Raw genomic sequence first — 13,508 nt, 5'->3', positions numbered from 1 at the left:
CAAGGACAGGGAGCTCACTCTTTTCTTCTGTCCCTCAGGAGTCACTCTGGCCTCTGTCAGTACCAGTTCTGAGAGTCTCCACCCCCAGCCCCAGCCCCAGCCCCAAGACTCACCCTGCAGCTGGGAGAAGCGCAGGGCAGCGGCATTGAGGGCCTCCACCCGCTCACTCTGGGCCGCAATGTCCCCCTCCAACAGTCCATGCTTCTGCAACAGGTCATCCGCCTCCACCAGGTGCTGCCCACACTCCCGGGACAGCAGCTGAGCCTGCAAGCGGGGACAGCACTGAGCACACCTCTGGCACCGACCTGGGCCGCCCACCCCTGCCCGTCGCCTGCACTAGCCCCTGCTGCTCTGCACTGCCACTCCCAACTCCGACCCGTCTTGGAAAGATACGGACCCACCTCGAGACCCTCTTATTGGCTCTGTGGCCTGGACCTCAGTTTCCTCATCAGAAGAAAGCAGAGCCCCGACTGCTATCGGCAGTCACAGCTAGCCATGATGTTCTGTCTCTGTCTTTGCCTCTCTATCTGTCTCTCTCTGAATATCTCCATCTCTCATGCACTCCACATTTCTGAGCTCTGTCTCCGTCACCGTCACTGTCACCGTCACCGTGGCTCCTTCTCTCTGCCTCCACCTCTTTCTCTTTGTCTCCCGTTTAGCTTCCAGCTTGCCGCCTGCCTTCTTTTCTCTTTCTTTCTTTCTTTCTTTCCTTCCTTCCTTCCTTTCCTTCCTTCCTTCCTTCCTTCCTTCCTTCCCTTCCTTCCTTCCTTCCTTCCTTCCTTCCTTCCTTCCTTCCTTCCTTCCTTCCTTTCCTTTCTCTCTCTCTCTCTCTCTCTCTCTCTCCTTTCTTGACAAAGTCTCACTCTGTCACCCAGATTGTGGTGTATAGGCATGATCTCAGCCCACTGCAACCTCCACCTCCTGGGTTCAAGCAATTCTACTCTCTCAGCCTCCTGAGTAGCTGGCATTACAGGCACCTGCCACCATGCCCAGCTAATTTTTGTATTTTTTAGTAGAGATAGGGTTTTGCCGTGTTGGCCAGGCTGGTCTCGAACTCCTGACTTCAGAGGATCCACCCGCCTTGGTCTCCCAAAGTGCTGGGATTACAGGTGTGAACCACTGTGCCTGGCTGCTTCTTTTCTTCTTCTTCTTCTTTTTTTTTTTTTTTTTTTGAGACAGGGTCTTGCTCTGTCACCCAGAGTGCAGTGGTGCAATCATGGCTCACTGCAGCCTCAACCTCCTGGGCTCAGGCAGTCCTCCCACTTCAGAGTAGCTGGGACTACAAGCACACGCCACCATGCATAGCTAACTTTTTAATTTTTTGTACAGACAAGATCTCATTATGTTGACCAGGCTGGTCTCAAATCCTGGGCTCAAGCAGTCTGCCCACCTTGGCCTCCCAAAGTGCTGGCACTGCAGGTGTGAGCCACCATGCCCAGCTAGCTTCTATCTTCCTTGTTTCATCTCTCTCTCTCTCTCAAATTGATTCCATCTTCCTGTGTCTTTCTCTGTAGCCATGTAGATTTCGATTGTCATCTTTGTGTCTGCCTCCTCCTCTCTCTGTCTCTGTCTCTGATGTCTCTTCGTCTCTCTCAAACTGTCACTTCTCTCTGTCTGCACCCCTGGCTTACTGACTCTATATCTCGATGTCTTTTTCCATTTCTCTCTCTCCCTCTTTTTTTTTTAGACAGTCACACTCTGTCACCCAGGCTGAAGTGCAGTGGCACCATCTCAGCTCACTGCAGCCTCTTCCTCTTGAGTTCAAGTGATTCTTGAGCCTCAGGCTCCCAAATAGCTGGGACTACAGGCATGCGCCAGCCACCAAGCCCAGCTAACTTTTTTGTATTTTTAGTAGAGACGGGATTTCACCATGTTGGCCAGGCTGGTCTCAAACTCCTGACCTCAAGTGATCTACCCGCCTTGGCCTCCCAAAGTGCCGGGATTCCAGATGTGAGCCACCACGCCCAGCATTTTTCTGTTTCTCTATTCGTCTCTGTCTCTTTCTCATTCTTTGTTTCTTTCTCTGCCTCTCTTGTCCATGTCTGCATCTTTCTCTAACTCTCTCTCATTCTCTTTTTGTCTCCCTGACTTTCTGTTTATCTTCTTCGATCTCTGCCCTTCCCTCTCCATCTCCAGCTCTCAGTCAACTCTTTCAGCGTCTGCATCTCCCTCCCTCCTGGCACTCCACCCACATCTGCGCCCCAGCCTGGCACCTGCATCTCCTCCATCCAGTCCACCATGTACACCATCTCCTGGAAGACCTTCTGCAGGGCCAGGTTCTGCTCGAGCCGTGTCCGCCGGGCACCCACAAGCCCAGTTAGCAGGGCCCACTGACGCAGGACGCTGTCACGCTGGGCTGCCACCCGCCGGACGTCATAGTAGCCTTCGGCTGCCAATGCCTGGGCCAGCTCTGCCACGCCCTGCACCCGCTCCTCGTAGGCTGCAATGTCCGCCTCAATTGCTTCGTGTTTCTTCATGGCTGCCTCCACTGCAGGCAGCTCATACCCAAAGTTGTCCTGGGGTAGTGCAGTCCAGACACTCACCCATGCTGCCTCAGCAGTCTGCCTATTACCTTGACCCTGTGTGACCCTGGGGACATCCCCCTCCGTTACCATGGCAACCAGCCCTGCACTCCCTAGTTATCCTGGAGACCAGCCCCAACCTCCTGTTATCCAGGTAACCTGGAGACCAGCCTCACCCTCCATTGTTACCTTGGAAACAAGCCCCGCCCTCCCATTACCCGGGAGACCAGCTCCACCCTTCCCAGTTACTCTGGAGACCAACCTTCCCCTCCCCTGTTTCCCTGGACACAAGCCCATCTTCCACGGTTACCCTGGAGACCAGCCCCATCCTCCCCTGTTGCCCTGGAGACTAGTACCACCCTGCAGAGTTACCCTGGAGACCAACCTCACCCTCCCCTGTTGCCCTGGAGACCAGCCCATCTTCCAAAGTTCCCCTAGAAACCAGACCCACCCTCCCCATTGCTCTAGAGACCAACTCCACACTCCCCTGTTTCTCAGGAGACCAGCCCCGCACTCTTCAGTTACCCTGGAAACAAGTCCCACTCTCCTGTTACATCTCTAACCTTAAACTTGTTACCCAGGAAAGAGGCCCATGCTTTCCCTGTCCTGGAGCCGAGGGACCAGGTTTACCTGACTCTGTCACTTAGGAAACCAATTCTATCCTCCTGAGTTACCCTAGATACCAGATACAACCTCCCTTGTCACTTAAGAATCTAGCGAAACACTCCCCCTATTTCTGAAGACACAAATTCTGCCCTCTCCAGTTACCCTGGGGACCAGCCTCACTCTCCCAATCAACCACTTAGAAGACCAAGTCTCCCTTTCCCTCATTTTTTTTTATGGAATCTTGCTCTGTTGCCCAGGCTGGAGTGCAGTGGCTCGATCTGGGCTCCCTGCAACCTCTGCCTCCCAGGTTCAAGTGATTCTCCTGCCTCAGCCTCCTGAGTAGCTGGGATTACAGGTTTGTGCCACCATGTCCAGCTAATATTTATATTTTTAGTAGAGACAGTGTTTCACCATGTTGGTTAGGCTGGTCTCAAACTCCTGACCTTGTGATCTGCCCGCCTTGGCCTCCCAAAGTGCTGGGATTACAGGTGTGAGCCACTAGGCCCGGCTCCCATCCTCATTCGTCACCAGGAGACTAATCCAACTCTTCCCTGTTGCCTAGGACATCAAGTCTCCCTCTGGTCCTGGGACCATTAGCCCCGCCCTCCCTCCCTTCCCCCACCCCCAGAGCCAAGCCCTACACCATGTACCTGGGAGACCAGACGCTGGTTCTCATTCAGCCAGCTCTCCCTCATAGCCACCTTGTGGTCAAACCTCTGTGCCAGTAGTTCCAGCTTCTCCTGCCGAATCAGCTCAGCCCGTAGGGCAGCCTCTCGCTCATGCTCAGCCTTCTCCAGCTCACCCCATGCCTGCAGGAAATGAGAGGAGGCAGTCAGACTCTGGCAGCTCCCTGCCGTTTAATGGTCTTGACTTTGTCTGAGGATACTCATAGCATTTATGGCAACTTCATGCAAATTGGAAAAAGCGTTGCTTCCTTATGACACTTGACTGCTGAAAAACTGTCAGAATGAATATCTAATCCATCATGCCCACTCTATGAATGACTCCCTTGAGCAGTGCACAACCTATACCACTCCACAGTGCAATTCCACCTCTCCCCTGGATCCCCGGCCTCACCTTGTCAATATCCCAGATGCCACAGCCCTCCCGAGGCACAAAGAGACGACGGTTGCAGGCACGAAGTTTGCTCTGGATGCTGAAGAGCAGCACCTCCAGGTTTCCCTTCTCCTGGAACCTGAAGGGGCATGAGCTCAGGAGCCCTGCCATCGTGCCATCCCTGCCCACCCTCCCTCCAGAGCTGGGCCTCACTTGACAGGCTTCTCCAGCGTGCAATAGGCCGTGAAAGCCTGGAGCTGCTGCTGCACCCCACTTAAAGAGTTGGCAAATTTCTGGTTGCTGATGAGGCCCACGGTCCGGTGGATCCAGGCCAGCAGCTCGGCCGCCAGCTCCTCATAGCGATCTATGATCTTCCCCACCTCCAACACCTGGTCCAGGACCTGATGCAGCAGAGGACGGCGGGGGGACGCAGGTCAGCCTCACCCCACCCAGGCCTGCCACCAGCTGCCAGCTTCCCACTCACCCACTCCTTGGCTCCTTATACCTTCCCAATACGCTTCCCCTCCACAGCCAGAGCCTTCATCTTGGAGAAATAGTGGTAGAAAGAGACCACGTAAGTGATGATGGACTTCTCATCTGGGGCCTCCATGTTCACATCTGGAAGGAAGGGGAGTCAGGGAACAAGACAGCGGGCACTTTGACGGGGCACTTGAAGGTATTGGGTGGAGGGATGGATGAGCCACTCTCACTAGCTGTGTGACCTTGGGCAAGATAATTAATCCTCTGTTCCTCAGGTTTTGTATCCGAGAAACAGAAATCTACCTCCTGGGATTAAATAGTGCCTCACCTGACATATAAACCACTGCAGAGAAATAAGCTATACTGTTTTTTCGGTTTTTTTTTTTTTTTTTTTTTTTTTGGAAATGGAGTTTTGAGGCTGAGTGGGGAAAAAAGAAAACGAAATGGAGTTTTGCTCTTGTTGCCCAGGCTGGAGTGCAATGGCACAGTCTCACCTCACTGTAACCTCCACCTCCTGGGTTCAAGCAATTTTCCTGCCTCAGCTTCCCAAGTAGCTGGGGTTACAAGCGTGCAACACCACGCCTGGATAATTTTGTATTTTTAGTAAAGATGAGGATTCACCATGTTGGTCAGGCTGGGCTCAAACTCCTGACCTCATGTGATCTGCCCACCTCAACCTCTCAATTAGCCAGGTGTGGTGATGGGCGCCAGTGGTCCCAGATACTTGGGAGACTGAAATGGAAGAATTGCTTGAACCTGGGAGGCAGAGGTTGCAGTTAGCTGAGATAGCGCCACTCCACTCCAGTCTTGGTGACAGAGCCAGATTCTGTCTCAAAAGATAAATAAATAAAAAATAGGTTGGGTGCAGTGGCTCACGTGTGTAATCCCAGCACTTTGGGAGGCTGAGGTGGGTGGATCACCTGAGGTGGGGAGTCCGACACCAGCCTGGCCAACATGGAGGAAACCCGTCTCTACTAAAAATACAAAAATATATATTTTTAACCTCTCAATTAGCCAGTTGTGGTGGCACATGCCTGTAATCCCAGCTACTCAGGAGGCTGAGGCAGGAGAATCTCTTGAACCTGGGAGGCAGAGGTTGCGGTGAGCCAAGATTGCTCCACTGCACTCCAGCCTGGGCGACAAGAGGGAAACTCTGTCTCAAAAAAATAATAATGAATCAGGGTTGATAAATTCTCTGTAATCAGGTCAGTGTGAAGATAAAACTGAACAGCTCTGGTGACGTTCCCAGCCCCATGCTTGGCACACAGTGGATGCTCAGAGGAAGGGAGCAGCTTTTGTTAGGGATGGGAGATGGTGTCAGGGCTGATCCTGGATTGGGGCTGAGGCTGAAGTCAGGGACAGCGTTGGGGATAGACTGGAAATGGAAAAGCAGTTGAGGATGAGGATGGAGTTGTGGGAGAGATAGACATGGGGATGGGCTAGGGTGAAATGGGGCTGGAAGAGGGATTAGGGTGGGGATAGGAACGGAGCTAGAGCTGAAGATGTGGAGGGGATGGGGACACGTGATGATGGCATTGGCAGGGATGGGGATGGGGATGGGGTTGGAGATGCTATTGGGTTTGGGGCTGGGGTAGGGGAGTGGGAGTTGGCTTAGGGGAGATGGTTGAAAGCAGGGTTGGGGGGGAGTTGGGCATGGGAGGAAACTGAGAGTGGGGAACAGGAGGGGTTACACTGGGACGGGGTTGGGGATGAGAAAAGAAGTGGTGTGAGGATGGGACTTGGGAGGGATTGCACATGAGGAAGGGAGGCAGAAGAGGAGGAGGCTGGGGAGAGGGTTGGGATTTGGAGAGACCTCAGTATTTGGGATGGCGCTAAGCTGGGAGGGAGTGGAGTCTGACACGGCATTAAGGTTGGGTGTCCCCCAAGAGGAAGTCTGGTCTGGGCCCACTCAGGGCTCACCTTCAGGATCCAGCAGCCGCGCCAGCCCCAGGTGCTGCTCAGCTGTGCGGAAGGCTCTCTGCAGGTTGTAGTTGGCGTTGGACTTGGTGAGTTTGCTGAAGTCCACGAGATCGGGCCTGGGCAGGGGCACAGAGCAGGCAGGCAGCAGGCAGGCTCCAGAGCCGTGGGCAAGCAGGGAAGAAGCCACCCTTGTCTGAGCGCCACCCAAGGCGAGAGGCAGAAGGGCTCTAGCCAAGGGCAACGCATGTGTGCTGTGCAGCATTTAGCTGTGATGTCAGTGTGATGGACACGGGCATGTCTCCGTGGGTTCCCAGGAATGTGTGTGTGCATGTGCATCTCCTGTGTGCACAGACGTATGGGTAGACCGGCGTGTGTGTGCTTGGAAGAGAGGAGCTCACATGGTGCCTGCCTGCCTGTGTGTCTCTGTGAAATCATGTGACAATATGGGTGTGTACTGCCCTTATGTGTGTTGTGTGAGGACACATGTCCTTTTTTTCTTTTCTTTATTTTTGAGATGGAGTCTCACTCTGTTGCCCAGGCTGGGGTGAGGCGGCATAATCTCAGGTCACTGCAACCTCTGCCTCCTGGGTTCAAGTGATTCTCGTACCTCAGCCTCCCAAGTAGATGGGATTATAGGCATGTGCCACCACACCCTGCTGATTTTTGTATTTTTAGTAGAGATGGGGTTTTACTATATTGGCCAGGCTGATTTTGAACTCGTAACCTCAAGTGATTCACCTGCCTAGGCCTCCCAAAGTGCTGGGATTACGGTTGTGAGCCACCGCGCCTGGCCAGGACACATATGTTTACTTTGGGAATACCTATGTAGTGTTATGCATTGGTTAGAAGTGTGAGGACCAGGCCAGGAGAGGCGGCTCACGCCCATAGTCCCAGCACTTCGGGAGGCTCAGGCGGGCAGATCACCTGAGGTTGGGAGTTTCAGACCAACCTGGCCAACATGGTGAAATCCTATCTCTACTAAAAATACAAAATTAGCTGGGTGTGGTGGTGCACACCTGTAATCCCAGCTACCTGGGAGGCTGAGGCAGGATAATCGCTTGAACCCAGGTGGCAGAGGTTGTGGTGACCTGAGATCACGCCATTGCACTCCAGCCTGGGCAACAAGAGCAAAACTCCATCTCAAAAAGAAGAAGAAGTGTGAGGACCAGAGCCAGCTCATCAAAGCTCGAGCCCCAGCTTGGTCACATCCTGCTTGTGTCACTCCGGGCGAGCTCCTTCATTTCTCTGTGCTTTGGTTTCCTCTAAAATGGGGATAATAATAGCACCTGCGGGCCAGGCGTGGTGGCTCACGCCTGTAATCCCAGCACTGTGGGAGGCTAAGGCAGGCGGGTCCCTGGAGGTCAGGAGTTTGAGACCAGCCTGGCCAATATGGTGAAACCGCATTGCTACTAAACATACAAAATTAGCCAGGTGTGGTGGCACATGCCTGTCATCCCAGCTACTTGGGAGGCTGAGACTAGAGAATCTCCTGAACCTGGGAGGCGGAGGTTGTAGTGAGTGGAGATTGCGCCACTGCACTCTAGCCTGGGCGACCAAGTGAGACTCCATCTCAAAACAAAAATTAATAGCCTGGGAGTGGTGTCTCATGCTTGTAATCCCAGCATTTTGAGAGGCCAAGGCAAGTGAATCACCTGGGGCCAGGAGTTCAAGACCAGCCTGGCCAACATGGTGAAACCCATCTCTACTAAAAATAAAAAAAATAAAATAAAATAAAAAATTAGCCAGGCTTGGTGGCACATGTCTGTAATCCCAGCTACTCAGGAGGCTGAGGCAGGAGAATCACCTGAACCCGGGAGGAGGAGGTTGCAGTGAGCTGAGATTGTGCCATTGCACTACAGCCTGGGTGACAGAGTGAGACGCCCTCTCTAGATAGATAGATAGATAGATAATAGCACCAGCCCATAGGTGGACTGGACACATTCAGTGGGTACATTGACTATTGAATGTTTTAGTGGGAAGCACTTAGGACCGTGCCTGGTGCATGGAATACACTGAGCGAATGTCACCTAGTGTGTGACCCTGGTGCAGCTTGTGAGTTTGTGTGCATGGAGGTGGGTCTGGGTCTCCCCATGTGCGTACGAGCGTGTGTAGCTGTGAGAGGCAGGGGTTCTGAGTGGACAGGTGTCCACAGCAGAACAAGCTGGGTTCTGGCTTCTGCTACATTATAACAAGCGCCTTCCGGCCTCTGGGCCTCAGTTTCCCCAATATGTCATGTGAGCGATATTAATGTGGGTATAATTTGAGTGGGTGTCTGACCCTCAGCCATTTCAATGGCAGGCCCCAAGGTATGAATCTGTGGGTATGCAGGGAGCCAGGGACGGGAACTCTCGGGGCTCACTTCCAGAAAGCATTTTCTTTTCTTTTTCATGTTTGTATTTTTGAGACAGACTCTCACTCTGTTGCCCAGCCTGGAGTGCAGTAGCATGATCTCAGATCACTGCAACCTCTACCTCCTACGTTCAAGCGATTCTCCTGCCTCAGCCTCCCCAGTAGCTGGGATTACAGGTGTGCACCACCATGCCCCCACCATGTCCTGCTAATTTATTTGTTATTTATTTTTATTTTTTAGTAGAGATGGGGTTTGACCATGTTGGTCAGGCTGGTCTCGAACTCCCAACCTCAGGTGATCTGTCCACCTCCACCTTCCAAAGTGCTGGGATTACAAACGTGAGCCACCGACCCCGGCCCCAGAAAGCATTTTCTGATAGGAGGAGGTGCTGGGCACACAGCAGCATGGACAGTGATGGGGAGAGAGCTCTCTGCCATGGGGACAGGCTGTGCACGTGCCTGGGTATCTGTGTGTGCGCACAGCTGTGTGAGGGTATGCACAGGGTATGCAGCCTGGGCAGGAGCCTTTGTGGGTGTGTGTTCCTGCGTGTAAATGTGCAGGGCATATGAGTGAAGGGAAAGAAAAGTGTATGTGTGTGTAGCGCTGAAGGGATGGGTCTTTGTGCCTGTGTGCCATCTACACAGGTACATGTACAGGTGCGCAGCTGTGGGGACGTGGTGCCCAGACCACGTGGTACCTGTGCCGGTGAATGAGGGCATTGAAGGCCAATCCGTCCCGCCAGCTGGTGGTGAAATTCTGGATGTTTACCTCAGGGTAGCTGGAAGTGTGAAGGGAGAAACAGAGGCAGAGATGGGGAGAGTCAGGATGGAAGAGGGAGGGAAAAAGGCAGAGGGAGATCGAATGATAGGAAAGGAGTGCAGTGGCATGATCGTAGCTCACTGCAGCCTTGAACTCCTGGACTCAAATGATCCTCCCATCTAGCCTCCTGAGAGGCTAGGACTACAGGCATGCGCCACCACACCTGGCTGACTAAAAACAAAAAGCTTTTTGTAGAGATGGGGTCTTGCTATGTTGCCCAGGCTGGTCTCAAATCCCTAGCCTCAAGTTATCCTCCCACCTCATTCTTCCAAAGTGACAGGCATGAGACACTGTGCCCAGTGAGGCCAAGAGGTATACATTTGAAACTGGGTGGGGTGCAGTGGTCTCAGCTACTTGGGAGGCTGAGGAGGGAGGATCACTGGAACCTAGGTCGAGGTTGCAGTGAGTTATGATCGTGCCACTGCACTCCAGCTTGGGTGACAGAGTGAGACCCTGTGTCTAAGTAAACAAATAAACTTGAACCTGGCCTTCCAGCATGTTAGGAAAGATGATTTGTCAAGGCTGGAGAAGTAGACATATTTTATTTATCAGTTGGTTAGCTTCAGATGTTACATTTGGACCCTGAGGACACGGGATGCCCCTTGAGCTCTTGTCTGGGAAGGAACTGCAGAGGTTAGGGGACCACTTGCCTAAGCTCCTGAGGAAGGTGGCGGGGGATGCTTACCCGGCTGTCTTCATCTGACACCACAAGAGCAGAGCATCCTTGGCTGAGCGCGTCTCCCTGTTGTCCTCAGTCTCAATTTTGATGACTTGAATCTGTGAAGATACAAAAAAATTGGCTACCGGAGCCTGGAGAGCTTGAGGCTTGGAGACGCCCCCGACTCCCCACCCCACTCACCATCTGCTACTAGAGAGGGTGGCAGGTGACGGGAGTGTGAGGATAAGTTCTGGAGTGGGCCAGGATAGCCACAATTAGCAGAGCAGTTGGGACTCAGGTCTCAAAGGAAACCACCAAACAGCATCTGGGCACCTTCCTTGTCTGAGATACCGCCCTCTCCTGCCTAGGATAGAGCAGTGGCCCTCGTGCTGACCTCCCCACTCCTGCATCCACAGTCTGTTCCCCACATGACAGACAGAGGGACCCTGTGAACATTCAAATCGGATTCTTTCTCCCCTTTCCAACACCCTCTGTAGCTCTGTTTCACTGGAAGTAAAAGAAGTCCCCATCATGACCTCATCTTCAACAGCTCACTCCATTCCACACCTGCTGGCCTCTTCCCTGAATCACCAGCATCTTCCGTCCTTGCTGCTTTAGCACTGGCTGTTCCCTCTGCCTGGAACAGCCTTTTCTCAGGTCCCCACATGGCTCCAGCCTCCCTCAGGTCTTTACTCAAATGTGACCTTCGTGAGGCCTTCACTGACCACTTCAGATCTCATCACACACCCGAATTTCACATCCCCTTCCCTGTTGCCACCACCTATACGTTTTATCTTTTCCTCAGATTTCCCCACTAAAATGTGAAAGCTCCAGGACCACAGGGATGTTTACCCGCTTTGAGTGCCGCTGTATCTCAGTAGTGTTTGATAAAGTTCAGAATGGCCCAGAATCTAGAGTGGATTCTAGAGCCTATGGTGGGTATCCGAGACTTGGGTCCTGGACTCGAGAACTGGGTTTGCCATGTGGGTTCCAAGGAGAGAACCAAGACCCTTCCAAGGAGATCCCAGCACCTACTGCAGGGATCCAGCCGCCAGCAGTGATCTCCCACTCCCATGATCTCATTCCTCAATTTTGTGCTGACAGTGTCCATTCCTGTCTCCAGTGTCTCCTCGTCCCCTGAGCTCCATCCCCAAGACCCAGTGAACTCCAAGATGTCCCCCAACTCCAATGTCCTGGACCCATAACCACTAGGCCCATCTCAAACTGGCCTCAGGGTGTTCCTCAAACCTGCGCTTTCTCCCTGTCCCTGTCTCAGGACAGCCCCATCATCCGCGAGTCCCCAGGTCAGAGCTCTGTCTTCCCTGGACACCCTCTCCCTCTCCCCTCCCCTAAGGGCTGTCCACTCCACTCCCTGACTGTCTTCCCACCTGCCGCCTTTTGCCTCGCCACAGTCCCAACCTGCTCCAACTCCATCCTCCTTCCTGGGCTCTCAGCTCCCAATGTTGGTGAACACCTTCAACCCAGAGGGATCTTTCTTTTTTGTTTGTTTGAGACGGAGTTTTGCTTTATTGCCCAGGCTGGAGTGCAGTGGTGTGGTCTTAGCTCACATGCTCACACTCTCCTGCCTCAGCCTCCTGAGTAGCTGGGATTATAGGCATGCACCACGAAGGCCAGTTAATTTCTATATTTGTCGTAGAGACAGAGTTTCACCATGTCGGCCAGGCTGGTCTCAAACTCCTAAACTCAGGTGATCCTCTCACCTCAACCTCCCAAAGTGCTGGGATTACAGCCATGAGCCACTGCGCCCAGCCATAGGGATCTTTTTTAACTTGTATGCAACTCCCCTTGATAAAAATGTTGCAACCTCTCCCATCTCAACCTCCCAAAGTGCTGGGATTACAGCCATGAGCCACTGCGCCCAGCCAAAGGGATCTTTCTTAACTTGTATGCAACTCCCCTTGATAAAATGTTGCAACCTCTCCCATCTCAGAAAGAAAAACATCCAAATTGCTCATCACAGACCACCTGGCCCCTGCCACCCCACGTGCCTCATACCCTTCTGCCCACTGCCTCCCATTCTCTAGCCACACTGCTGTTCCTCCTATACTTCCAACATGCCAAGCTCATTTCCACCTCAGGGCCTTTGCATCTGCTGTGCCTCCTGCTTGGAATGCATTCTCCCTTCATCTTTCTATGTCATTCAGTCATCAGCTTCCCAGACAGTACTTTTCTGACCACATCTAAAATCTCAACACCACCAGCCTGACATTTTATATCCCTATTACTGTTTTATCATAATCTGTTCTTTTCTGCCAAGCTTTTTTTTTTTTTCTTTTTTTTTTTTTGAGTCAGGGTCTCACTCTGTTGCCCAGGCTGGAATGCAGTGGCACGATCATCGCTCACGGCAGCCTCACACTACTGGGCTCAAGTGATCCTCCGGCCTCAGCCTTCCGAGTAGCTGGGACCACAGGCATGCACCATCATGCCTGGCTGATTTTTAAAATTTTTATTTTTATTTTTATTTATTTTTATTTTTTTGAAAGAAAGAAAAAAAAGGAGTGAAGGAGAGGAAGAAAGAGGAAGAAAAAGGGAGAGAGAACAGGAATGTAGCTTTATTCTAAAAATAGGTATTAATAAAATTTTTAAAGGGTCTCACTATGTTGACCAGGCTGTTCTCAAACTCCTGACCTCAAGTGATCCTCCCACCTGAGCCTCCCAAAGTGCTGGGATTACAGCCCACTTTACCTGGTTCTGCGTAGCTTTTTAAACTTCTTCTCTAACTAGAGCTGGTCCTTTCCCATGCATGTCTTCTTTACAGATTTATGTATTTATTGTCTTCCTCACCCCAATGTAAGCTCCTAAAAGGCAACTGTTTGTCTATTTGTCTCTGTACTGGATCAAGATTGCCTGGATTCGAATTTCAGCTCCAGCACCCAGCTACGTGTGATCTTGGGCATATGACGCCACCTATCTGGGCTTCCATTTCCTCACTGGTGAAATGGGATAATAACTTGTATCTAATTTATGGGGTTGCTGTGTGTACTAAATGTCGAGTGCTTAGAACTGCGTTTGGAACAGGGTCGATACAAAACGATGATTGTGACGGTGGTGACCATGACAATTATTTTTATCATTA

The 13,508-nt window shown here is 52.1% G+C and overlaps 1 protein-coding gene across 3 annotated transcripts in view; it reads right to left on the bottom strand.

Annotated features, from left to right (window-relative positions):
* SPTBN4 (spectrin beta, non-erythrocytic 4) overlaps positions 1–13,508 on the bottom strand; it is a 105,693-nt gene that overhangs the window by 63,546 nt on the left and 28,639 nt on the right. For all 3 annotated transcript variants that reach the window (XM_078359702.1, XM_078359701.1, XM_078359700.1), the window contains exons 5-13: positions 10,439–10,530; positions 9,632–9,712; positions 6,585–6,700; positions 4,690–4,802; positions 4,398–4,585; positions 4,206–4,323; positions 3,779–3,937; positions 2,214–2,516; positions 114–264 (exon numbers count right to left, since the gene is read on the bottom strand). In XM_078359702.1, the coding sequence (XP_078215828.1) occupies positions 114–264; positions 2,214–2,516; positions 3,779–3,937; positions 4,206–4,323; positions 4,398–4,585; positions 4,690–4,802; positions 6,585–6,700; positions 9,632–9,712; positions 10,439–10,530 (1,321 nt within the window). The remainder of the gene's footprint in view (positions 1–113; positions 265–2,213; positions 2,517–3,778; positions 3,938–4,205; positions 4,324–4,397; positions 4,586–4,689; positions 4,803–6,584; positions 6,701–9,631; positions 9,713–10,438; positions 10,531–13,508) is intronic.

This window comes from Callithrix jacchus, chromosome 22 (assembly GCF_049354715.1).
Source record: "Callithrix jacchus isolate 240 chromosome 22, calJac240_pri, whole genome shotgun sequence".
Lineage (NCBI taxonomy): Eukaryota > Metazoa > Chordata > Mammalia > Primates > Cebidae > Callithrix > Callithrix jacchus.
The sequence above is the reverse complement of the archived record's forward strand: the minus strand, read 5'-3'. Positions and strand labels throughout refer to the sequence as shown.